At 39.7% G+C, this 27,600-nt stretch overlaps 1 protein-coding gene across 3 annotated transcripts in view; it reads right to left on the bottom strand.

Moving 5' to 3' along the window:
* The window catches only part of tncb (tenascin Cb), a 55,046-nt gene that overhangs the window by 4,771 nt on the left and 22,675 nt on the right, over nucleotides 1-27,600 (bottom strand). Inside the window, exons 6-19 of one of the 3 annotated variants that reach the window (XM_084945606.1) lie at nucleotides 27,033-27,186; nucleotides 24,469-24,738; nucleotides 22,276-22,461; nucleotides 18,076-18,165; nucleotides 16,794-17,057; nucleotides 11,144-11,419; nucleotides 7,245-7,517; nucleotides 5,716-5,838; nucleotides 4,293-4,436; nucleotides 3,036-3,155; nucleotides 2,093-2,236; nucleotides 1,705-1,835; nucleotides 1,473-1,605; nucleotides 68-219 (exon numbers count right to left, since the gene is read on the bottom strand). In XM_084945606.1, coding sequence (XP_084801732.1) covers nucleotides 68-219; nucleotides 1,473-1,605; nucleotides 1,705-1,835; nucleotides 2,093-2,236; nucleotides 3,036-3,155; nucleotides 4,293-4,436; nucleotides 5,716-5,838; nucleotides 7,245-7,517; nucleotides 11,144-11,419; nucleotides 16,794-17,057; nucleotides 18,076-18,165; nucleotides 22,276-22,461; nucleotides 24,469-24,738; nucleotides 27,033-27,186 — 2,460 coding nt within the window. The remainder of the gene's footprint in view (nucleotides 1-67; nucleotides 220-1,472; nucleotides 1,606-1,704; nucleotides 1,836-2,092; nucleotides 2,237-3,035; nucleotides 3,156-4,292; nucleotides 4,437-5,715; nucleotides 5,839-7,244; nucleotides 7,518-11,143; nucleotides 11,420-16,793; nucleotides 17,058-18,075; nucleotides 18,166-22,275; nucleotides 22,462-24,468; nucleotides 24,739-27,032; nucleotides 27,187-27,600) is intronic. The other 2 variants (XM_084945603.1, XM_084945605.1) reach the window with 2 other exon arrangements.

Consider the following 27,600-nt stretch of genomic DNA (forward strand, 5'->3'; position numbering starts at 1 on the left):
TGTGCCAGATTTTGAAAACGAAAGAGTGGTTGCACATTATCAACAAGTATGTCAGCCAGTGACTTACGATCCATCCACCTCCATCAGTGCTCATGTCACAGTAGACTTGCAGGGGTTGGTTCTCATCTCCACCCAGGTAGATGGTGTGCATGCCTGATGAGGTGTCTCCATTCAGTAGGGCCTGGGAGCAATCCCTGGGGTGTCGGTACAACACGCCAGCTACACAGACACACACACAAAATAATGATTAAGGGGAAAAGATGCTATATAAATAAATAGGATTTTTCCCTTCCAGAATTTCCTGTTTGCAAAGCCAGGATGCTGCAGAGAGGTTCTTTATACTCTTGTGTTTGCCTGAATTTAACATTTTCAGCCAGCAGCCTCAGTTCAGCAAGTAGTCTTGCTTCACAGTTCATCTAGTTTCAACCTCATTTAAAAACAACACTGTAAAAAAATTGTAATATAAAAGTATTTTACTGTGTATTTTACAGTTTTGTACTGTTTTTCTAGAATATCATTAAATTTACATAAATAGACTGTGATTTTACATTTCAAATGTAAAATAACATAAAATCTGTCAGTCTGCCCCAGGGCAGGTGTGGCTACAACTGTAGCTTGCCTCCACCAGCGTGTGAATGTGAGAGTGAATGAATAGTGGAATTGTAAAGCGCTTTGAGGGTCTCGAAAAGCGCTGTATAAATGCAATCCATTATTATTATTTAAACCAACTGTTAACTGTATATTTCTGTACATTTAAGTATTATTATTCATATTGCCGCATTCATTCACCTTGTTTATAGGTAATTTCATTGTTTAATGACATTAAAATGTTCCTAATTTAATGTTTAAAAGCACTTGAAAAAGGCAAAATCCCATGTAAAATTAGGGCAACAAACTGTATTGTCATTATTGAAAATAACCGTATTTTTATGAGAAAGTTATTTTCTGTTATTTTTTGGTATTATTTTGGCGCCCCAGCTGCCGGAATATTACTGTTTTTTTTAGGATTTTTTTTTACAGTGTAACACTAACCATCTTATTTTTTTATTGTTTCCTGAATAATGTGTGGAAATCATACAAATTGTGAAAACATTCACATTTAATCAACCATCAGATTACAGAACTGAAAAATTGCGTTTGGGTTTTCACACTGAGCCAGTCGATGTCATTACAAACACTGCTGCTGTAACTTCAGGCAGGTTAGCATTGCTCAATGGCTTATCTTACTCCAGTGTGACCACATGGTTTAAAAAGTCTGTCAGTAGGAAATCCGTAAAACTGATGAAGATGATGACCTCTGGCTGTGTGAAATGAAGAGTTCAGAAACAGATTGTAATTCCTTAAAGTCATCCTTTGGACCATGTTTGACCCTTTCCTGGAATTTTTTTTAAACACAGGCCATATAATTGACAGCCCTGATTTAGCAGCTTAATTCAGTATCTCTAAAACTGAATGTGCAGGAGTCTACTCACTGGTGGTGAAGACAGTAGTGATCACTCTGCTTCTCTTTGGTCCAGCGAGGGCCTGCAGGCTGACTGTATATTCGGTGGATGCTTTGAGCTGAGCCATGTTGTATGACACCGCAGTCGGACTCAGCACCACCTCCTGAAGGATGAAACAAACATTCCTGAACATGTTCCACATAGTCAACATACAGTTGGATCGGCATTGGCCTTCAGAGAGCAGTATAAGTTGTGTACTGACCCGGATGGTGCGGTCTGCAGATTCAAAGCTGAGCATGTAGCCGGTGATGTCAGCACGAGGAGGCTTCCACGTCAGCATGGCGTTCTCTGTCTGGATGTTACTGGCTGCCAAGTCCTGGGGGGCATCCACATCTGAAGGAATCCAAACTTTGTTTACATTTGTTTACAGATTTCTACATAACTTCACAACAGTCATGAAGCCTTCTTTGTAGTGCCTGCAAGCTAGAGCACAGCAGCACTAGTCGGTTCTTATGATGTTGCTCTCTCAGATTTTGACATACATACAGTTACAGTTATAATGAAGAAATCTGACTGACTGCTTGATTTCTACTAGCTTTTCCCATTTGTATTAGTTGAACTAATCATTTAAAACACCAGGGAAACAACACCTGTGATAAACTCTGTTGTAGTGGCTGCACTCTTGGCCAAGTCCCGCACAGCATAGACCTTCACAGTGTAGTGTGTGGCTGGTGCCAGAGAGTTCATCTCAAACTCCACCACGTTTCCTGACACACGTTCCATGACTGGAGCCACTGAGAAACACAAAGTACAGAAACCAAATCAAACTTGAAGGACAAACACCAGCAGAGGAAGTATTCAGCCTTTATCTGTCTAATTGAACATTAACATCATGATGAATAAATACTCCACTGAATTCACTTTAGTTCACTTAAAGTTGTTATGTACACTCTTTAAATGTACTTTAATGATATCTGTCTGAACCAAGACACAAGAACCAAACCTTCACAGTAAATCTCAAAATATTCATGCTTATAATTATGAGCGTTACAGAAATGGAATACTTGCATACAACATCTTTAAACTGGTTTGTTTTTATAAAGTCATTACTAGAAATAATAATAAATTTAAACGTTTAAAATTTAAAAGCAGCTAAACCTGCTGGGAAAATATAGCAGAGGAAAAATACTTCCCCGTGAAAGATAATTGGCTGGAAGTGTAGTAAACAGAAAGTAGAAACACTCTAGTAAAGTACAAATTTTATTTGCCAGATCCACAGTACAACATATAGTGAAATGCTTGTGCCCTAAACAGCGGACAGGTTGCAGACGTAGCCGTGCCACTTGAGGGCTGGTTTTAGCATGGGAAGGGGGGGGGGGGTTCTAGCCAGGACACCTCTGAAGATAAAAGAGCACTTAAATAAAAGGCAGCAAACTTTCTTATGACTTACGTGTCACATGTTACTTTTTTAATATGCCAACTCAGTATTGGTATATTGGTCATGTTGCTTTAGTATGAAAATTTGAACTGTCTTTTGTTTGAACATTTCTTTTGTTCTTGTCTGTGCTAAGTTGTGCACACATAAGTACTTACCTAAATCTGCACTATAGGTGATGACATAGCCGTCCACTGTAGCGATGGCGGGCTGCCAGAGCAGCAGAGCCTCACTGTCCGTGATGTTGACTGCGTTCAGACCACGTGGTTTATCCAGAGCTGTAACACACAGTCACACACATAGCATCTAAATTAAGAGTGTGAGCTGACCAAAATGGCAAACAAAACCAGATAGAGAAAACTACACTAACATATATTATTAGTTATTTATTCACCTTTCAGTCACTTTAATTTTAAAACTGTGTAATTTTAAAACTGTATATGCTGTATATTCTGTGTATTTATTATTTCACTCTTATTGCCTGTTCTTATTGTCCTTATCTTCAATGTTATGCTGCTCTGTTGTTTGTTTGTTAATTGCCCCTTGGGGATAAATAAAGTCTTCTGATTCTGATTCTGATATTGTAGATATATAGATATATGTTAGATATATACATTAGTGTAATAGTAGCCAGAAGCAACTAATTTGTTAGCTAAGTTTGTTAGTATTCTAGTTCATCATGATACAAAGTCCTAATTAGAGGACTTTGTATCCTGTTAATTACATTCTCTCGCCATTATATTTTAAGTGTTTTATGAAACAGAAAAAAAAATATTTTGGATGAGTCTGACCAACTGAACAGATTAATTATAGGAAACTTGTACTCGCTCTTAGCAAAATGAGAGTAAAACTCCAGGAGACAGCTTTTGTCACTGCATGTGTTGAGATGTTTCTGGATGTGTGCTCCTATTTAATAGCTTTTAATAGCACTATAGGTAATGACATACATGTATCTGTTCACATAATGTGCTCTTAATAACTTGCCAGTTGTTGTGGTACTACACTAGTATTAGTGGTATTACACAAAGGTACAGTTACACCTAAGTTCTTTTTTACTTGCTATCGCTTCAACACAATACATGGTTTAGACATAGGATCATCACAATTGTTTCTTCACATTCCATTTAATGCTTTGGATAATTTCAGAAGGCTTGAACCTTTTACACACAAGAATCTACATATAGTTTCTTTAAAGCAAACAGTGGCTTAATTAGTGTAGCTTTGGCTTAGGCTAAAATTAACCTTAACTAGCCAGAGTTTTTAACTGTCTCTCTTTGTCTTAACACTGCACATTTGTAAGGTACAAAGCCAAACTACAACATCATATCATAGTTATAATATAGTGTCTAATACTGTTGTGGCCAGCAAATCTGTTCTTCGCATTATGAATGTGTGTGTGTGTGTGTGTGTTTTACCTGTGGTGACGCTGTCAGATCCAGGTTCACTCTCCCTCTGACCCTTGATAGCAATCACAGTGACCTTGTACGTGACTCCGGGTGTCAGGTTAGGCAGCACAATCTGAGATGCAGAACCATCCACTGACAGTGTCTTGGCGTTACCTGGGAATTTTGATAACTTACATCATTTCAATGAATGAACAAACACTTAGCTGAAGTAGTGAAGTACTTGTTTTTCATCGGAGAAGAATCTTCATTCATCCCTTCTTGTTCCTAGTCATGCGGATTTCCCCACTGATGAATGATTTAACCACTTCTGTCATACCCATAAACAATACACATGCAATTGGCCATCAGTTAACGTGTTACTTTTCCAAGTCATTTAGCAGCTCTGTCTCTATATTGCATTTCACCATCACTTCAAGTCTAACAAGTAAACATTTGCCAGATAATACTCTTATTAGTTTGCAGATAATTTTCTTTCTTTTCATTGCTGGACTTTCCACCTGTCTGGGCTGTACACTTCCTCTTCCATAGCATGTCTGTTATCCTGTCTTCCTTCTCTCCCCAACCAGTCGCAGCAGATGGCCTCGCCCCTCCCTGAGCCTGGTTCTGTCGGAGGTTTCTTCCTGTTAAAAGGGAGTTTTTCCTTCCCACTGTCGCCAAAGTGCTTGCTCATGGGGGGTCATGTGATTGTTGGGTTTTTCTCTGTGTATAATATTGTAGGGTCTATCTTACAATATAAAGTATCTTACAATATAAAGTGCCTTGTGATTTGGTGCTGTATAAATAAAACTGAATTGAACTGACTTTAAGTTAAGCAGATAAAATACTAGTAGGTGGATGGATTTTATATTTGATTTTATTTTTATTAAACCTTGCCTATATGTCTATATGTCTTTGTATTTTCCTACTATTTATTCTACCTTGTTAAAGTTAGTGATGAACAAAAACCCTTTTTTACAGATACAGTTTTTTGTGGGAATTTATCTAGGTGCTGAAAATATTTGAGTCTTGATCACTTATTGAGTTTTGAATTGTACATGCATCGTGATGTAACTAATTTGTTAATAATTTATTCTTTGTCACAAAATATACAGGACTCTATTGTGATAGGATGGTCAATTTTCTTGATTTTCAGTAGACACACTTATCAGTAGCCAACAGAGGGCAGCATCTGTCTATGTCTGGACAAAACAGTTACAACATAAACTGATGAATGGACGAGCAATTTAAAAGCAGTGAGAATGTCCATGCTGGTTATAGTCATCCAAATCTAGGCTTGTTTCATACTGCTGTGCCAGATATTAAAATCTGTTTTTCCTAATGCAATCATGGATGCAGTTGATGGTTAGAGATCTCCTGTGTGTGACTTTTGGAGGATCTTAAGAACAGCATGTCTAAATGTTCCCTGTCCCACCGCACTCATAAAAATACTGACCTCCATAGACAGGTATGTAAGTGACCCGGTAGCTGTCCACTCGAGCTCTTGGGGTCACCCAGTGAACAGTTGCAGACGTGTCAGTGACATCGGAGAAGCGAATGCCATTGGGTGAACCCAGGTCTGGCAAAGGGAAGACAGAAACAGCAGATGGGGACAAAGACAAAAACAGAAGCATCAGTCAGTATGTGTACTGCCTTTTTTAGAATTCTAAGAAAGCACTGTATAGAAGCAAACATCAATCAGTGAACAGTTTTGACATGTTCTAGTGAGGATTTCCTCCAACTGAGTGAAGAAACAGACACGAAAAAACACACAGACACTGTAGCAGGGCAGATCCACCACTGAAAGGCACTCATTTTAGAGCAGAGCGAAAGCAGGAAAGCATAAAAGAGAGTGAAGTCCAGAGACAAAGGGGGCCTGCGGAGGCCCGGGCTCACACAGACAGAACTGTTCCCAGTTAAAAGTGAGCTGCGGTATCTTGCGTGACAGACCTGAAGAGATTAACTTGCTCCCATTTCATGGTAACACAAAAGTGAAGCATGCGCCACGCAACCCAAGACTAAATCCTTTACCTTAGGGGGGATGATGGAGGACACAGGCAGCAGTTTTATATGACATGGACAACCACCACCTTCTTTACATAGAGACACCGGCACATGAAGTCAAGATATCAAAGACAACCTTTGGCAGGGGCATTCAGACAAGAATTAATAAAAGACCACATCAACACAATGAAAAAAGAGTAAAGCGCTAAGTACGTGTCCTGAGTGGGGCTCGACTGAAAATATGCAGTTTGAATGGCCTTCTCTGATACTTCAGATTGATGTACTCATGTGCACACATGCACACTTCTTTATACCGGATCATTTACTAACAGGTCTTAATACCACTTTGGGAATAGTGAAATCTCCTTTACCCTCTTAACATTCAGAGTTGTGTTAGGATTAGGTTCAAATCTACACCTCTACATGAATTTCTCATCTATATGGCATATACAAGTGATTTTGGATTTTTGACTTGCTTTTTAAGCTTGTGACCCAAATGTGAAGCAAATCTAACCCTATCCTTAGTGGTTAACTGGTGTACTGGTGGATGCTGTGAGGTCAAAACTACAATAATACTATAATTTAATGCATCCTAAGTGTTACTGCTTCATCTCAACCATACCAAGTACTTTTAATATTGGGCTGATCTCAGTAAAACCCACGTGAAAGTCAGATTCTTATCCAGCATCAGCCTTGAAAACAGCACAGCCATCTACCTGGTTGTTCATTTGCATCTCAGGAGTACTGTCAGACATAAAACAACCCAAATGTCTGTTGGACAAATACTGTAATGCTTTGGTACCAGGTTAGTAGACAAAAAGATGTACTTTATAAAGGACGAAAGTTAGAGCACAGCTACTACTCATGCTGTTACCACCAAAGACAGGATATGACACCATTCCACATTGACTACGCAGACAAGACGTATCCAGAGTTCCAGTTCACAGCTTGGGCCTCTCGTTCCATCTTTTCACTGTGTACCTGTTTTTAACACCTCCAAGAGAGACTTGGAGCGTCTTCCCAAAATGAGGCCAAAGATTTCAGCTTTGTACTCGGTATCCTCATTGAGATCTGTCATCACCGCAGTTCTCTCTTCACCACCCAGCACCAGCTCTCTTGGTTGGTCTAAGCCTTCGGCCTGGCTGACCATTATGACAAAGGTGTCAAAGGAGTCCTCTTCGGCCATCCAGGACAGCTGAAAGCTGTCTGTGGTGACTTCGGAGACTAGGAGAGACTGCACCTCCGGTTCGTACTCTGAGTGACAGGGGTGATAGTCAGTTTGGCTTCTCTGTGGAGTACTTTAAGATTTGAAGAACATGGCAAACAAAAAAGGCGTATAACATTTTGACTTTGCAGAGTGGAAAGAGAAGAGTTTTAGTACAACAACATGAAAGAAACAAAATTCAAAGTGGAGTCTTTAGGGCTTATGTGACTGATCTGTTACATTTAATGGCAGTATTAATAAAATAAAATAAAAAAAACTGAGTCAAAACTGTGATCAGGAATAATTTATCAAGTCTGAGAAAAGTATAGATTACATATAGCTTTTCTGGCCTTTAAAATACTGCATTTCCTCAGATGCGGAATTGAGGCTAACTCCAAAAAGAAGTAAATCTTAATCAGTGTAATTTTCATCATAGAGAGATGAGATCCAATCAGAACTAAATAAATCGTGTAGAAAGCCACGAATGATATAATCTGAAGTAATCTCCTTGTACAGTAATGTTCGATGTGCCTCTATAATCCTTTTCTGCACACTGGTACAACTTTTCAATTTTTCTGGAAACGGTACAAGTTCCTGTTCCTCGTGAAAATGTGACAAAATATCAACACTTGGGAGGAACAGAAAATTAAACATAAGGGCACATTTTACATTTGATGTAAGGAAATCCTATGATATTTAGCTGACTAAAAGTAAAAGAATTCAGATGGCGAAAACCAAATCAAAATTTGCTGTCAAAATTAAAAATGATCTCAATAAATGTTGAAAAGTCCAACTTTAGAGCAAAAATAAAAATCTCTATAGCCTAGTAAAAGCAACAATTTTGGTCCCATTTCAGATTTATGTTTCCAATACTATGAATTTCGAAGCAAAGGAAATAACTCAAAATAGCAGTGAAATCCTGAAAGTAGATTGAGTTGCAGATGTGCATACAGATGGGGTTGTGTGAATGTGAACTTGTAAAAGCCGGTAGTCAAGCAGTCGTTAGCAGCTTCTAATAATGACAGTGATAGGAAGAAAGGCTGAGACACAGCAGGAGTCTACAGCTGTAGGAGAAAAAGCTCTGTTTCTCCTGAGGGTGTGTTCGCTGCTGCTAATTAGTCAGAGAAACTTCCGGTAGCCATGCAGATGGATACACGGACTGGACAGAGCTTTTAAAGCAGCCTGGATAGAAGTAGATATAAGTGGGCTCAAGAAAGGCTCAGTGAAGCCCAGCGCCACTGCTCATTAAAACACAACACCAAATGTGAGGGTCTCAGGGGTCATTGAACTAGCCTGAAACCCCCTTTTTTTAATGTGAGGGAAAAACCATGAGGCATTTGTTGTGAGAAAAAGCGGTGGAAATGAGAAGCAGAGCACACAAATCCCAGGGAGCTGTCACTCTTCATTAGCCGCCAGCCGGCTTCAGCTGGTCAGCGGAAGAGAGAAGAGAGCTACATCCATCAGCTAACATGTGTTAGCTTGCTACTGATTTCCCCCTCTCACAACCGCCTCCACCTTCTCTACACTTCCACCCCCTCTCAAGACCTGAGGGAACAAAAAGGAGCCTGTTAGTGGATGAGGTACACACCGGCGCCAGCTAACCTGCTAAGGGGGTCTGCAAGCTGAACCCCAGGGCTGGTCCCAGTCTCGCCTGATAATAGCTTGTACGGATACGATTCTGAACTGAGCTTTCTCTGGGTGCTCTCAGTGGTTCCACTCATTCATTGTATAAAACACCCTCTCTGTTAATCAAAGTTTCCTCACTCCATCCTCAGTGACAACTTTATTTTCCCTGCAGTGTCCTTCTTCAGCAGACCGACGACGGCCACCGTGCATAACATAATTAGTCAGCGCTTGTATTCACAAGTCGGAATGTTTTATGGATTAAGTGATGCTAATGAAAAATGTTAAGATGGTTTTGCCACACCATTAGCATGCAGACAATGGGCCGTGTTGAGCACATGCCATATTCTGCGTGGCCCCAGAAGCCCCTGGCACCCTAGCACCAGAGCCCAGGGGCAACGGCAGCATGAGAATGAAGTGCAGTCCAGGCTTGAGGGAACTGGGGATGCATACAGAAGAGAGGCCTCACACAAAGTGACAAAAGAGCCTCAGGGTTTTTTTCCTCTCTCCATCAGTCCTACCATCTTTCTTCCACATGAATGATCCTCATCAGTCAAATGCTGAATGATACTGTTGGATACTCAGCTACTTATTTTTTGACTTTTAAGCCTGCACAATATTTCATGTGTTTCACAAAATCTTTATAATGATCTGTGTTTCTGTTACCTGTTTACCTCAGTGTTTTTGAATATTGACAGTGCTGTCATTGTGCACTTACACTTGATCTTTCTTTCATTCCATCCCGTTTTATATTAGAGCACATGCATTTCACGGTTTTTACTTCCCGGCTTCCCCACCCTCATTAGTGTGTGAGTTCACCTGCTTGTGATTACTGTTCTCTCTCTCTCTCTCTCTCTCTCTCTCTAGCCTTTTTCCACAAATTTTCTTTATGACTAGACTGGTCTTAATTTTTTTAATCTGAGAAAAATGAATACCAAAAGCACTGCTTTTTATAATCGTGAATTAGTATACTCTCAGAAAATAAAACAATTTTTTGACTGACTCTATCTACCGTTTATGCCCCAGAACAGAAGCGACTCCACACCATATCTCATTAGTACCACTGTTTTCAGTATCCTAGTCCTAATTCTACCATAGACCTGCTTAAGATAGTCAAAGTCTAAAGGGTCTTTCAGATTTCAGTTGTTATGGTCCTGTAAAGAATTGTGTCATATTTTTTGTATCCCTTATTTAATGTAAAACTACATTCTCCAACATTCTTGGTAGTATATGCTTTCGATGTTTAAAGACCTCTTATTAGACATACTGGGATTTACAGCATGCTAATCACTGATAATGACTGGTGTTGGGGAAGGGGAAACCAGTGCACCTTGACCTTCTCATTTGACGTGTTTCTCCCTGTTCACATACCAGACCAGGTGCTGTTTCAGGCTGGACTCATACCAACAGGCAGACTGACAAGTGGATCAAACGCAGCTCCGCGGCTGGACTAATATAGATTAAATGAGTTTTGTGTGGGCGCTGTAGTGTTAGCCCATTTCACGATCCCTGCATCAAAGGCAGGGATACGCGTGTGATGGATGGCTGATGAAGGAGTGTTGCTTGGGGATTTGGATTGTTCACAGTGTCTGGAAGGCGCAGAGATTTTGTTTACCCTGCAAAGAGTAATCTCCACTGCAAGGGCTGATAAATTGCCTTTATGTATACTTTTTAAAAAAATGTATTTCCAAACCTGAAGCTAACCAAGAAAATAAGACCCGACTTGTTGCTTTGCAGAAATCCCATGGGCATGAACAAAACAAGCTGTTTTCATCCCTAAATTAAAAGTTTCATTCTCAAAGATTTATAAAAATAAATTCTTTGCAATCTGATACATTTTTGAGCAAATCAAGAAAGAGGTCCAAAGGTATAAAAAATGCACAAGAACAAGTGTTTGTATAACACCTATTAGTGATTGCCACACTTCAAGGCAGTGCTGAACAGAGTAATTTAGAAAATTCACAGAGAGAAGGACAGATTACAGGACTGTGTCAATTAGAAAAAGAAGAAATCAGAGGAAAATGCTAGGCCCCAGAATTGACTGCATTGATACCTGTGATGGTTTCTGCAATGACAGGGTCTAATGGGGCTCCCCTGTACACCCCGTATACAATAGCTCTGTACCAGGTGGTGGGGTAGAGGCCGGTGATGGCGAGGCTGCGAGCATCAGCGGGCACAGTGTGATTTTGCCACTCAGCGCCCGTCTCTGCATCAGTTACCGTGATCAGAAAAGACTCAAAAGCCCCATCCTCGGCAAACCAGGACAAGAGGAAGCTGTCCCACGTTACATCGCTGATGGTAACGTTGGTCACCACGGGCTTCTCCTCCTCTGGGTGATGACAAACACATCAACAAAAGGTTAGACCAATTCATATGGCAAAGCCGATGGTCAACTCATTTTTACACTTCTAAGTGCTTAATATCCACGAGGTCACCGGTGAACTCTTTAGGGGTAGGGTAAAGCTTGCTTTTCAAGGGCTAGATAATCCCATAAAGAATGATCACTGCCAACCTGGTGGATGTTAAGATGATAGAAAATACATCTGGCTTCATATATTGGTCAAACCTTAAAACACAAACATACAAGTGCTGATCAAAACATTCCAGGAATAGTGCTATAAAAATCAAGAACAGCTGTTTTTTTTAATCTCTCACTGGAAGTCACACGGTTTCTCTGTACTTATGACCATGCGATCTAACCTGGATTTCCTTCAGTTAGTGGTAGGCTACTAGGATGTACCAATATGCTGCTTGTAAATTCATTTATTAATGTTTCAAATACTTGTATTTAAAAATATGTATGCAATTGAGAGCTAGTGCAAACTGGCCCCCAAAAATAATAATAATCAGAGCTGAGGTCATTTGAATTAATTAGACTATATTTTTTAATGAAGATTATTGAAGTGAAGATTATTTTTAGGAATGTATCTCCTTTCATGAATGTATCTGATTATGTGTATTATTTGTAATTCGTTGTCATTATGTATCTATATTGTATTTTAGTTTTATGTGGTTGAATATTAGAATATTTTATTTGTGTATGGTGGATGTGAAAAACCCAACAAGGGACACGAGTTGGAAATCAACCTCTTTGTGCAAATTACCAGTGTCACGCTTTGTACTCCTTAAGCTGAATTATTCCTATCAAATAAATAGAGATCTGCAAATTTTTTTGTGGGTACGCCAATTTCTGGAAGTTTTTGATCACACGATGGACACACATTTTTAAATTTTTTTAGGTTCTTTTGGAACATTTTCTGTTGACAAAAACTCACAACAATGTAGATGTGAAACATATAACAACCAACAAAGAACTATATAATCACATGTAGGGGGAAAGACAATTCTCCAGCACTCAGTAATTTCATTTCACCGTCAGGAGAAAGGAGAAAAGGTCCAGAATGGAAATATTCTCATATTTCCACTACAAAAGACCAGAGAGAACAAATAGCCCCATTATCATTGTCTACCTATAGCCATCTACTCTATATTACCATATCAGTGGAAGACATAAAGATAGAGAGCAGTGGGCAGATATGCTGATGCAGCTTGTGCGCATTAATGGCTGTGAATGAGCCATTAACATTTGAAGGTGCAGCGGAGCCCGGCCAGTGCGGCAGAAGTACGCTGTCCACTTCAAACCTACGGGGAGGCCATGCAGAGCCATGAACAGCCTGTAATTGTAGTCCATTGTGTGTGCAAGCATTCACAGAGTAGATTAGAAAGAGATGGAGATAGATGGCTCAGGTAAACATCAAGTCTCCCATTATCCTCTTTCACAGTGCGGCACAGCAGAGAGTAAATGGGATGGTAGACAATAGGAATGTAAGGTGGGGGGTTGGTTGGAATCAGCTGATCATTGATTACCGAAAGCTCAGACGGACAAGGAAAATGCATGACCATTTTCTGTGCCTACAGTATAAAGAGAGATTGAGTCTTTTGTTTTTTGGAAATACCCTAATCTTTTCTTTAATTTTCCTTATATAGCAATCATATGAATTACATCAAAGCATGTAATCGACATGCTGGTCCACCATGTCCATTTCACGCTTTGCCTCTCTAAAGCATGAAATGGACATATATATATATGTACATATTTTGTTGTGATACTGGATTGAGCAATGAAAAGCAGAGAGTGATTTAAGTGATTTCTAACATACATCTATAATTGTCAATCAATTTTCCTGTAGACTCCTGGTGAAGCATAGGGCCGCACATCTATAATTGTAAGTAGATATAATTTTGGAATTTGTTGACTCTGTTAAATAATAGATGATAAATATATAGAAAAACAAAACCATACACTGTAAATCAGTAAAACCCTTTGAAATATCCCTATGACCACGTAAGCTTCGGTTGCATTGCGGTGCTATATAAACCATTACAGAAATGCTTGTGTATTGCTTTTGAATGTGAAATCAGAGGAGTTAATGTAGGAAAACCAAGAAGTGAACATTAGCTTTTCACTTGGTCACAATTCATCTGAGGTTAAAAAGAAAGAAAAAAGCTTAACTGGCCCTCACCATGGACTTTATATAAAAGATGGACATACCTTCAAGGTCTAATAATAAAATACAAAGTACTAAAATCCAGCCCCTTACCTAACAATTATTAAATACAACATGATGCCTATTTTGTCAATTATGGTACAAACCAGAAGAAACTTGAAGGCAGGGTTTTCTTTAGGCCTCACCTGCCATATGATTTTCTAGGTGTGCTGCATGCACTGTCCATGGAAAGTCCCAGTCAAATCTGTCCCTTGCTTGTGATGTCAGGTTTAAAAAAAAGCTAAGATGTCAAAGGCCAAAACTGTCAGGCCAAATCTTCAAAAACAGGACCTTACAAACCAACAGGTAACATCACTGTGGCTGCATCCATCTTTTATAAATTTCATGGCTGTCTTAAACGCACAAAGTGGTAGTTAGTTAATGTGTTAAAATGTCATAGCAGTTAGTCGATTAGTTTAGCTGTGTCTGGCACATGGATTCCTTGGTGTTGATAAAAGGACCAAAAGTCTGTATTTAGATGGAGACACCATGGTTTCACAAAAGCTAACACCAGATACTCACCAAACACACGTTTAACTCTTCATAGGGCCCAAACTTTTAAATGCCAGGCAAGTAGCATATAAAGGTCCTGTTCAGTGATTCAGCCCAGGCTCACCGATATTTCTCTTCGCCCAGGCTCTAAAGTTGATCTCTAATCTTATTAGCTAGCCTAACTAACTATATATTTACTATAGTTAGCTAAAAATAAATTTCTTTTTAGCTAGCTTCTAAACTTAAACCTACGCTTTGTCTTTAACAGGGCAAAAAATACTATTTAACTTAAAACAAACAGAAGGGGAAAAAAACTTTCCCATTAACTCAGTGAGATCTAGCCGCGATTTCAATATTTGGTTTAGCAAAGTGTGACTCTAAGATTTTAGTGTGTGTGCTGCTTTAAATTGAGATGAATGAAATTTCAATTTTCAACATATAAAACAAGCCTTTACAAAAATCTCTTTTAAGCTTGTTTGTCTTGTTTTGCATTTTATGTTTCTTCCCTACATAAGAATGTAGCAATGGCCACAGCAAGTCCTACAGAGATGCTGTTCACACATAGCACTTCTGCTCTTCAAACAAAATTCAGTTTTACTCTATATGTATTAAATCTTAAAGGTCTAGTTAAAGTCTACTATAGAGGTGATGGGAATGTCTTTTTTTTCCTCTTGAATTTGAGAGAACCCTTAAAATCTGCTCATGCGGTTGAAGATGTGTGCAATGACATTATCAAATGGTCCCCTAAGATATCACCTTCTTATATGGATATCTTCCATTTGATACTCATTCATCCTCAGTGTGTTAATTTAAAGAATGATAGTTGAACTTCTCCACCAGGCAGTGTCCAGACCTTCTTACAGATCATGTCAATGCATGCAGGACATTGATCTTGCTTTATTCACAATGTTTTGCTTTCTCTTTCTGTTCTATTATGTTAGGTTGTTAATGCACCATGAATCAAATTTGATGGAAACAGTCACATATAAACTGACTTCTTGGCAGAATTTGCAGCAACTGCCAAAATCCAAATATGTCAACACTTTGTAAAAGGCTTTCAGGACAGCTGATTATAGGGTAACTCTGTGGGTTTAGTTTTCCTTTGTGCAAATATGCGCATATTCACGGAAGTCAGATATTGTGATCCAAACTCAGTCAGCTGATTAGTTTAAATTATGATAATCCTTGCCTGTGGCACCTGATTTCCCTATTTTTGTTTTTTTTTATTGCATAGTATCTAAATTGTATATCCTGCTTCTAAAATTATTTGGATTTTGAAAGGTGCATTTTGGTTTGCCACTATTTCCCTGCACACTTATCTGAAAGACTTGACATCAAACTCTTGATACTTTTTGATGACTGTAAGGTTCCCAGACTCCTCACTCCACCCCTCCTCTTTCCTTGAGCCCCTCCTGCAACAAGAGCATGATCTGTGTTTGCACTACGTGTTTGGATACGATAAAGGCTAAAGTATCAACCAGGCTGTGGATTAGAGGGCTGCTGATTTCAGAGACAATGTTTTAACTGGAGTCTCAGCATGTGGCCTTTTATCTGACAGACCCACAGTTCATCGTGGTCAAATCGCACAAACCCAGAGGGGAGCGGGGCTCACGCCAACAATTATCACATGAATGAACATTGTGCATGGCGCACACATATCCATACAACCACCCCCCAACCCCACCCCAAGCCTCATGAACCTACCAATACACAACGCACGTACTCCGGGGTTCACTCATAGGTACTATTCATGACCACACAAACAAGTGAACATAAAGAGCATGGTGCAGCAGCCAATAACGTATCAAAAAATATTTATTCCAATGGCTCACCTTTTCCCTCAAAGGTTATCAATTTTTGCCTGTAACTATGCATTTAATGAGCACTTGTTACATAACCGGAAGGTTTAACAGTGAAATATTTGCCTTGGAGGCTCTCAGACCACAGCATGAAAAATTTGCCACCATCACCTTATTTGCCTTTTCTTCCAAGGAAAACTTGGAAAATAGAAAAAATAAACCCACAGTTTATCAATGGGGGAATGAGGGAGTTTAAGACACTGAACTGAGAAGCAAACAATGGGTTCAATTCATTGCGTCAGTGTGGCTGCTGTAACGAATGATGAAATGTAAATAAACCTCTGGTCAATAAGAACTTCAGTGAGTCTGTCACGCATCGCCAGCTGAAACCAGGCAATAGAATTATGCAGACCAAGTCTCAGCTAAGAGCTGACTTAGTTCTAGTGGTATGCAGGTTCATTTTGTTTTTACCTGCTCAGATTTTAAGTTATTTTTGTGCGGTATTACATTATAAGCAATGTTGTGGAAGTGCTTTGGCCAAAACTAACCGCAGGGTTCACAAGTGCCGTGGCTAACAGTTTGGAGACAGAGTATAATAAATGTGGAGTGGATGGTGGCAATGCTAATACAGGTTACATATCATTTCTTATCTGGGTATCTGAAAATGTTAAATGTTATCTCATTGGCATAAATGCCAGCAGAAAAGCTATCAAGATTGCTCGGCTTCCTCTCTCGACGCTTTTTTCTTTTCTCTTTTCTTTCTATGTTTTTTTCTGCCAGACAATTCAGAAAACCTATAATGTCAAACAAACCACTCCTGCTTCACTAGAAACTTCTCTTTTCACATGTGTTCAGCCGTGCTGACCTGTGGGTGCTGAGATGGTGGCGGGTACGCTGCTTCTGCGGCCCCTCTCTGCACTGATGTTGATGGTATACAGCATGCCGGGTGTCAGGCCCCTCAGGGTGTGAGTTTCAGAGCTGCCCGGGATCACTTCTTCAGCCCTGTGACCATCAGCGGAAATGTAAACCAGCCTGTAGGAGTCCAGTTTGGCAAAGGGACGCCTCCACTCCAGCATCATAGTAGTCTCGGTCATCTCTGTTACAGTCAGGTCTTTGGGAGCATCGAGGGCTGATGGTGTGTGAAAGAGGGGAGGTATTACACTGAAGACCTTTTTTCAACAGTTGCATTTTCCTGTTTAGATTTGTTTTGCTGCCTTACTGATGCTTACTGACGTCCACTACTATACTAGTTAATAAAACATCATTTGATGGCATGCAAAAGCAATATGTTATCGTGGTTAGATCTGATTTGAAAGAACTGATCAGAGCAGTGAAACAAGAGGGCAGAATTATCGAGAGGTAATAGATTCTGAAGGAATAAAGCTTGTTGCACAATTGTAGTCAAGAAACACTGATTATTTAGTCTCCAAACTATTGTTATGCTAAATATACTATAGGATACCCATCAGAAAAGTTGTAAGACTATCTATCCATTATAACATTAACTGCTAACTGTCGCATTCAGAAAAAAAGAAATTTATAGATATTCCAGCATGAGGCCACAAAATTCTAGGAAGACAAATGATTTAACCTCTCGATTAGTGCTAATAAGATATATTAGTAAATGTAACAGCTATAGACCAACTTAGGCCCAGTGGGCCACCTGGCTTTAAAACCTGTTCTAATATTCTGTCTATAGGATCAAATAAATACCAAATGAATGTCAATCAATTTGAAAAATCTGTTGAAAATTCAGCAATTCTAAAGACTTTAAAAATGGACGCACCTCCTGTCTACATTAGCATGCATAAGCAAAGGTGACTGTCTCATAACGATATGGCACATTTTACAATAAAGCAGACGATTCAGCCGTGAGGGAATAAAGCCAAAAACATTCATATGAATATTGAGGAGAGGTGGGTGCCACCCTGACTTCTCTCACTACGGTAAACTACATCCTTCGAACCAAAACTTGAGCCATGTCCAAAAAATTTATGTTTCTTTTTAAATATCAATTTGTAGAATTAGCATATAAATTCTATCAGTGTAGCAGGAATCACAAAAGGATATCTTGTCTCTGAAAAAAAAAACCCCGTTACATATAGAACGTGATTATTAAAAACAGTGTGTCAGTGTCAGCATCTCACCGGTCACAGCATTGGCCGTCGTGGGCAGACTCTCCCTCTCATCTTTCACTGCCGTCACACCCATCCCATACTCCGTGCCGGGTCTCAGGCCTACAGAACAGGGTAACATTAAAAACACTGATACGGAAATAAAAAGCTATGTCATGTTTTGCTTGTTCACATCCACTGAGGTGTCAACAAATGAACGACGGGGAGCCTCTGTAGTCAAGTGGCCAGCTGTTTCAGCTAATGGCGCCAATGCCTATGGCAAATGCACAAAAAAACACTCTCTTGTGGCTTTATTGCACAATAGATTGCAGCCTAATTGCATTTCATGGTAAGCCTGCGCTCGCTGCAGAACATCAGTGTTATATTTGCATTGATGGATCTATAGGGCCCTTGTTGCAGAGCAGAAACACTACTTGCTATGATATAGCAGGCTCCAGAGGCCCTTTAGTCTCTACAATTAAGCCCTCTCTGGGCCTGATCGCCTTTATTAACTCCCACAGAGGTCATCGCACACAGAGCCTTACAGCATGAAATTACACCTAATGCCCAGGAAACTCATTATCAATAAAATCACGAGCGTGAAGGCAATTACAGATAATAAGTGTGTGAAAGAAGTGCTGAGGTGTGTGTGGAGCAGAGGGGGGCGTCAGCTGAAAGGACACAGTGCTTTATTTTCATGAGCCGGGCCTCCCAAGGACAAAGAATGTGGCCAGACAAAGACACTACGAGCTTGTTTTGGGGGTCTTTTTTCTCATGGTTTCTAATCCTACCATGCTGAATGCACAGTGTAGAAACAAACAAACAAACAAACAATAAAAACAAAACTCATCCGCCTCAAAGCATAGCTTTTTAATGTCAGCAATGCAGAGAGATGAAAAACGTGCCTGCTATTCTTGTCTGAGCAAAGTCTCCCAGCGAAACAAGCGGCAATGTTTTCCAATTAATGTCTCAATGCCAAGCCCCTCCTGGGTGATTTTCTAATAAAGTGGGTCTTTTGTAGACAAGCAAACATTTCACAAAACAAAACAAAGAGAACCTGTCTTGGAAAATGAGCAGGCTGAAAATAACTCTAGCCATTTAACACAGAGTCCCACAAACGCTTGTCCCATGAATTTGGAAAATAAACACTTCACACTGTATCATTTAGTTTTCCACAGGGGCCTTTCAGCTGTGCCATTTGGATGCATAATACTAATGAGCCAACATGATCACAAAGCAGCAAAACAAACCCTGAAAACAGCTGAGTGAAACAACTGGCAAGAAGTAATTACAAAATCCCTGATTAGACAAAACCTTTAGTACAGGTTAACAAAGATTTACTTATTCTCTTGATATAGCAGTTATATAAGATATTAAAGATATCATCTGGGTTAATGGGTTGTGGAAAAGTCCATGATGCCTTCTCCATAACTAAGGAACAATCGCTGTAAGTCATGGCTTTGTTAATGGCTCGTTTTCCCTCTTTCAGCGTGGTTTAGGAATAAGGATTAGGTTTTGTACTCCAAGTTATACATGTAATTTTAAGAAACTAGAATGAAACTTACAGTGATTTTGATACAGAGTTACAGATTTTGTATTTAACTGTCTTTTTTTTTTGGCTCTTTCAAATAGGTGAAATTTTTAGAAAAAGGGGTGGACATGAACTTAACCCAAACGCTACTGCTAACCCTAAATGGGTCACTTGTGACCTGGTGAGTATTAAACACTCACAGGTACACCTTGCTATACACAGCTGGCCTTCAGAAGTACCTCAATTCTTCATGGCACCGATTTAACAAAGTGCTGGAAAGATTCTTCAGAGATTTTGGAAAAATACTTTCATGGTATCATCACCTAGTTGTTGGCTGCACATCTATGATAAGGAGTTCCCTTTCCGCCACATCCCAGCTCCATTGAACTGACATTTGGTGACAATGGAGCCCGTTTGAGTGAAGTGAACTTATTGTCATGTTCAAGAAACAAGTTTGAGAGGATTTGTGTTATCTTGCTGGCAGCAACCGTGAGAAGATGGGAACTCTATGGTCATAAATGAATAAATAGCTTCTACTGTAAGACTTAGTCCCTCTGTCATACACACTTTCACAGTACTTTTGTCTTTATCTTTTATCTTTGCACACACTCTCATAGTCCAATGGATGCAAACAGAAGAATAAATGGATATTCAGCATGTTGACTGGAGTAGTTAGGTATCAATCCACTAATCTTCTAACCGATAGAAAACCTGCTCTGTGACGTAAGGCCTAGCCACTATTGGTCAGCAACAACACGCAAGTATTTTATGGCTTAATTGGTACTAAGAGACCCAAATTGTGCTAAGAAACCACACATCACCACTAACTTGACCCAGTGATACAATGTGGTATGGATTTGTATCTTCATACTTAGAGGATGAGTGGTTTATTTGGGTAACTTTTGTCAGCTCAAAGCTGTGCGGGTCATTTTTCTCTGACCCCTGGCATCATCAAGGCATTTCCACCCAGAGGGGCTATGACTCAGTGGCCCACACACCTAAAGATTGTTTTGTGGGAAAATCCCAGCAGATCAGCTGTTTCTGAAATACTCAGATCACCCCATCTAGCACCAACAATCATGTCACATTTAAAGTCTCTTCAGTCATCTTTCTTCCCCATTCAGATGCTCTGTTTCAACTACAGCAGCTAGTTGTGGGCATGTGTACATGTGCAACTGCATGTTCCTGCTGAGGTGTATGGAAAAAAGTGCCCACTGAGTATATGATAGCACTAAGGTACTGAGAACTTTACTATCAACTGAGGTTGATAGTTTCTGAGAAAAATAACCATTTTTAAGTCAAACAAAGGGTATCAAAACTTTGTTAATGGATAACAAAATGATCCTTTATAAGTCATTTTCAGGACAGCTCTATAATCTATCCCAGCGGTCCCCAACCTTTTTTGCGCCACGGACCGGTTTATGCCCGACAATATTTTCACGGACCGGCCTTTAAGGTGTCGCGGATAAATACAACAAAATAAAACTAGTACCGGTACCGAAAAAAAAGAAGATTTATTCATAACACACGTGAAAAGACCCAGGAAAACCGAGTTAACGATAAAAACAATAACAAAATAATGCTGAAAACCGATAAAAACCTTGAAAACCATACATTTCACACCTGAGCCTCAACTCTCGCGGCCCGGTACCAAACTACTCACGGACCGGTACCGGTCCGAGGCCCGGGGGTTGGGGACCGCTGATCTATCCTTTCAGCTGTAATTAACTACTATATCAAATCTGCAATAATGGCTAATAAATCACTATCACTGTGTTATATTATAAACCTTTTACTTTTCTGCAAATGTCATCTACTCAGCTGTCAGGACCTTTCCAAATTCCCTTGTGTTTTTTTTAACTGATGTGTAGGAAGCTTGTCTTTGAATCATGCTTTAACTGAGCATATGACAGCACATTTCCCTGCTGGCCTCTCTTTAGTTGTGAATGTTAAAAAACAGACCTGATATGTTGGACTTAGATATACACTTGTTGGGAGGCTTGTACTGCAGTTGCGTAATGCTCACATGTCTTTCCACTCTGTGTGCATAAAGAGCTGTTACATGTAAAAAACAGCAGAGAATCCCACACTAAGCTGAAATGAAACAAGTGCATATAAATTAGTTGAATAATATGGTGAACACCAGCTTTCTGCTAGCTTCCACCTCATGTAAGTAGAGTCATTGAGCTGCACCTGAATCACATCCTGTCCTTAATGCACTACCCTTACCGATGCAGTTTGCTATCCAAGCTTGCTAGCACTAGCTGCTAACTCACCACTCAACCTTCCTACCAATATATTGTTACTTTTGGTTCACAATGCCAACATGATACGGGCAACAACGCTAAAGGCTTGAAAATCCAAGTTGACAAACCAGTGGTCATGCATAAACAGTTTATGGGCATAACGAAACAGGAAGAACAAGGTAGGTAGGCTTATATATAGCTAATCACTATAACTATTCTGTATCCATACCAATAAAATGGTTTATTAATAATTTCCTAACATTTTGCACATTAATTATAAGCAGATAAAAATTTACAGAAATTCCACAAAAATCTGTCATGCTACCATTTTCCAATCAACTGTGCTTTGTTAAGCCTTTATAAGCTACATAGACATCTAATATAATACAGCTAATTTAGATTCATTTTTGAACAGCAGTATGTTATTTGGATAGATGTTTGTTTGTGATACAGAACCAGTGATCTTGGCCTGAGTGGAGTCCTTAGGTCCTGGGGGAAACAGCAGCTCTTCATGCTCTCCACCAGACAGAGGTCCATACTTGATGCGGTAGTTGTCGACCTGAGCACGGCTGTTCTTCCACTCAAGAGTGATGCTCTCGTCTGTCAGCTCTACTGTCTGCAGGTCTCTGGGGGCGTCCAGGTCTACAATGCAGAAATATACTTTAGATAGATGTAACCTTACCCTGACCTAAACATAAATGGATTTCTCATTTATGAATAAAGGAAAAACAAGAAGTTCCCTTTACACCAAAACCTCAAGTGATTGTTGGGGCTTTCTCACTAATATTTAAAGGTAAAGTGCCTTGAAGACATTTTTGTTGAATTATAGCTTTATTGTACGGTATTTTTTTACAGTAGTAGGCACATTATATAGCTTATATAGCTGCTGGTAAGATCCATTAGGCTAGTTGAGCAGAATTCTCTATTCCATGCATTAAGACAAAGGATATGTTGTGCACCACATGTACTGTAAGACTTGTTAGGAGTAGCAGTGCATTCCACATTCTTGGTCCTGGTTCTCTTGCATAGATCGTTAATCTTTTTTGTACAATTTTAGGTTCATGTCAGTACTGGTAGAAGCCACACATATAATTATTTTATCATCATATTATAAAATAGCAGTAATATATAATGGATAATAGCAGATTTCATGCATTAACTGAGGTCTAAATCATCATCAGTGATAACCCTAATGTGTCAGAATAACAATTTTATGTTCCTTTTTAACATTTATGCATTCCAAAAAAAAAGAAAAAAAAAATCTTTCACGTATTTACAATCAGGGTGCAAAGATCTCTTCTCTGCATATCTAGCAGGTATGGTCATCTTTAAACTTTGAAAGTCTGGACAGGGACCAACATACAATAGATACTGATCATTTTGAAATCAGCCTTTACTGTTCCCTCAATTCTGCAATGAAATGATTCATCCATGGATGGATCGGCTACAAGAAAGAATCACATTGATACTAGAGTGTTGTATACTGTACAATTCTAATAGTGCAGTGGTAACTTTCATCGGGAACTCAATGGAACTGTGAAAGACAACATTGGAGACTAAGTCAGAGGCATTATTAAGTTTGGAATATCCGATGGTGATACACTGTCACCACTGCTGTTTTGCAAAGGCCTCAGCCTGCTAAGCTATCATATCACATAGAGCAGATACAGATATGGATTCAGGAGTAGAATGGCCATCCGCCACCTCCTGAGCATAGATGATGCAAGCACAAGCTCTAGGCACCAGATGCAGGCAGGAGTCTACCACAGCCAACACAGTCCAAGTTGCAGGCTGTAAAAAAGTGCCCCAGAGACTTTCCAGCACATAGTAGCAAGACATAAGATACAAGCTGGGACAGTGTATACATATACTGAGAGGCACAACCAAGTGGCTGGGATAGTGTTCAGAAACATCTGTGTTACATATCGGTTAAAATTTCCCAAGTCCTGTTGTTCTCAGGCAACTGGGATAAGGTCCCATGGGACTTTAAATTCCAGAAAGACATAGTGGTTGGTTGACAAGGGGCAGGAGACTGCAGTTGTGATGAATGTGGGAATCCAAGCAGGGAGCAACATCAGGAAGAAGGAGGATGGAAAAATAAAGAAGTACCAGGGCCTGAGGTAGCAACTGGAGCAGATGTGGAAGGTAAAGTCCAAAGTGATCCCAGTGGTAATAGGAGCATCAGGATCTGTAACCACCAAAACTGGAAGAGTGGCTTCAGCAGCCTGCTGATCTCTTTGGTTATGATGTAAGGAAATGTTCTGGGGGATTTGAAATGGGCAGCACATGCAAATTTAAAAAAATTAATGCATCATAAAAAATAAGGGATTTCACTTGGAAAAATTGTCAAATCTTTCAGGAGGTGATGTCAGAGAGTGGAAAACACAAAGGAAGTTTTTTTATGGTAAAGCTGTTAATAATAATTGTTAATGCAATGGGCAGTTGTAATTCTTTAAAACTGTATGCCTACAACAATATGAAGCTCCCTCCATGTTATTTTTGGTAAACATTCTTTCTGACAAAATGAAGAACTGCTGTACTAATTCACGAACAAGAATTATTTTTGTGTTATAGGCGCACACAGAGTATTCAATACTGAAGTCTACCTGGAGGGGGAGGGGCATCAACCCAAATAATGACAGGTGTTACCTGTAAGGAAGGACTCGTAGATGGGAATGCTGGTCCCTTCTCCCCGCCGCGCTGTCAGAGACACCTCGTACTCTGTGTCAGGGGTGAGGTTTCCCAGGTGGTACTGGGTGTCAGCAGAGGTCAGCTCCACCAAAGTGCGATCGGCGGAGTTCAAGCTGGGTCCGTAGGAGATGGTGACCCCATCCACCTCAGCCACGGGCTGGAACCAGGTCACCAGCGCAGTGGTGTCAGTCACATCACGAACATTCACCTGGCTTGGGCCATCGATCACTGAAGAAGAGGTAACAATGTCATTAGCAAAACTCAGTTGCTGTGTGCCACATATGAGGTATTAGGTGCCACATATGCGGTATAACAACTTGGACAATGTCCTAACTTGAATCACCTGACATTTTCCCGAGTTAAAATGTAAAAACAGCATTTGTGTTCAGCAAGAATTTGTGTATGAGCAGAAAAAGAAATTTTTCATGCCGGTCATATCTTGCCTATTCATAAGTTGCTGACCACAGACCTTGAAAAGAGGGATATCATCATTTCAGTAATGCAGGTGCTGAAAATGTGTCAGCCTGTTTGCATTAATAGTTTATTCAAACTATCAATTCCCAGCTCCATGAAGGGTGCCTTTTCACTGCTGCTCAAATTGATTTGTCACACATAAGCAAGTTTAGGAAAGTCAAGCCGCTGTGTGGGGCTGATAAAATGAAAAATCTGCATTTGAGCTTAATACTGATTTGTCTTCTAAGGAGACTGTGAAAGTGTCGTTTGAGTGTCATGGTACTATTCTTCTGGGAGGCCAGCTGCCCTCTGAGTCTGACTGCTTGACTGACTGGTGCCTCCTACACATGGTGGGTTAGGTAGCAAGGGGAAACAGAGAGGGGAGAGCTGAGCGATACACTTCATACAATTAGCCCTTCAGCATGCAAATCCCAGAGTATGGCCTGCAAGCTGGCATAATGGGAGACATTAAGAGAGCCTGAATGACAAGAAGAACACCAGACCTCATAATCCATGTGGTGTTTAACACATGTATGCTTAAGAAAATGTAAGACATATAAAACATGCATTACATTTTATATTGTATGTGTGTGTGTGTGTGTGTGTGTGTGTGTGTGTGTGTGTGTGTGTGTGAAAAAGCTTTTTAAATATATCAGTTGAAAAAAATGTCATATGCAGAAATGTATTCATTCATTCATTTATTTACTTCACCAGAGGTGAAACGTCTTCAAGTAAACTTAAAGAAGTCCAGACGCTTTTCTTTGCAAGCTCCTTTGACTATTTACTTCACCAGTTATCCTGTTCAAGGCCCCAGGAGCCCATCTCAGCTCTGATAGGGTGAGGGGCTATACCTGCCCCCCCTTCAACAAGGTGTTTATACAGAAAGTGTAAACACAGAGAAACAGCTACAGTATTTTACTCTCTTCTAAGGGTATAAAATGCCTATCTGGGCTTATATCTTAATGGTAGCACAAAATGAAGCACATAGGCTAACCCATAGGAGGCTCCACGTACGTACCTCAAAGAACAATACTGTTTTTGGAAGTTGGAAGATCTGACCTGATTTTCATGCATTTGTACACTGTTATACAGAAAGTATTGATGCACAATATTTAACATTTGATGTTTCTGTTGCCTTTTGTTTTTTGTTTTTTTTTGTGTTTTTTTTTTTTTAACTCGGTACTGTTAGATAACAGTGATAACAGTGAAATCTGCATTCTCTATTTACCCAGTGAAACCAGATACATCCAGGTCTGAAGTAAAATTCATTTGCAGCAGCTGAAGTTAAATAACGAGAAGTGCCAGTTTTAGGTGTTTTTTCCCTTCTTATGCACATAAAAATGTTCCCCATATTTCCCCAGTCAGGACACCTTAAAACTCACTGTTGGTTGCTGGCTTCCCTGCTGATGAAGTTACAGTTAAAACCCTGTTTCCTCATTTTACATGATCCTCAGGCCTGATCCCCTCAGAGTGGTAGAAGCCTTTTGGGCTTTTAGCTAGATAAAGTTAATAAAGCAGACATCTGAAAATCCATATCACATTTTACTGCCCGTACTGAACCACAGCAGTGTAATGCTATCGAATGAGCAAACCACTTGATGCTGACATGTCAGGGTATTTCCAGTATATTCTGACTACACGACAGATAACCCAGGAACAAATGAACGTATATTGAAAAGTAACAACTTGCATTTAACTATGACAACTATAAATGACAATTGTGATTCCTATTTCTGTATATTACACTGTCTGTGTTTTTTAGGACTAAATGTTAAAAAATTTGCCCAGGCTTAAAATACAAAAAGTATTTAGAAATTAAAATACATAAACATCTTTCAGCTGAGATAAATCTTTTTTATGCCAATTGGCTTCAGAAAATCCTGATATGATATGAATGACAAAAGTAATGTATGCTATATGTGCACATGTTTAAAAAGCAAGACCATAAATATAGAGGTTAGGGTCTGTTCAGTATGGTTAATGGTTAATGCTTTTCTTTTTTTAAATACATAGAGGATGCTGTTATAAAATAAAAAAATAAATCAGCCAGTATAAATGTGGAGACTCACTTGTGACGACATTCTTGGAGGCTGGCGGTCCACGTTTGTTGTTCTTCACCACCTCCAGTTTGACCTCGTACTCCTGGCCTGGACCCAGGCCCGATTGCTCAAAGGTGGTCTCCGGTCGGCCCAGGGAGTTCAGAATCTCACCGTCTTCCTCTTTCTGCCAGCACCAACAAAAAAAAACCCCAACAAAAACCCCCACCAATCAGCACCCACTACAAAGACTTGTCCTGGCATCATGCGTAAAGCGAAAGAGGGGAAAATAAACCAGTCCGATCATACATAAAAGCATTCTGGGTGGCAACTGAATTTAAGAGTTGACAGGGAATTTGGTTTAATAGTATTGAACAAGTCCAAGTAGCCCTGTTTGGAAAGGTTTTATTTTCCTCTAAAAGGAAAATAAAGTGTTAAACAGAGACATTCACTCTGTGCTTTATGGTCACTGGAGCTGTCAGGACTTGCTCACAGTTTTAACTGCTGTGTTTTTGTCTTCTGGCGTGGCTATAACATTTTTGAGGAAGATTCTAAACTCCATCCTCAAATATGCACATTAATGCACTTAATGATTGGTTTC

The sequence above is a fragment of the Perissodus microlepis genome, chromosome 12 (assembly GCF_051167445.1).
Source record: "Perissodus microlepis isolate ML-2025 ecotype Zambia chromosome 12, ASM5116744v1, whole genome shotgun sequence".
NCBI lineage: Eukaryota > Metazoa > Chordata > Actinopteri > Cichliformes > Cichlidae > Perissodus > Perissodus microlepis.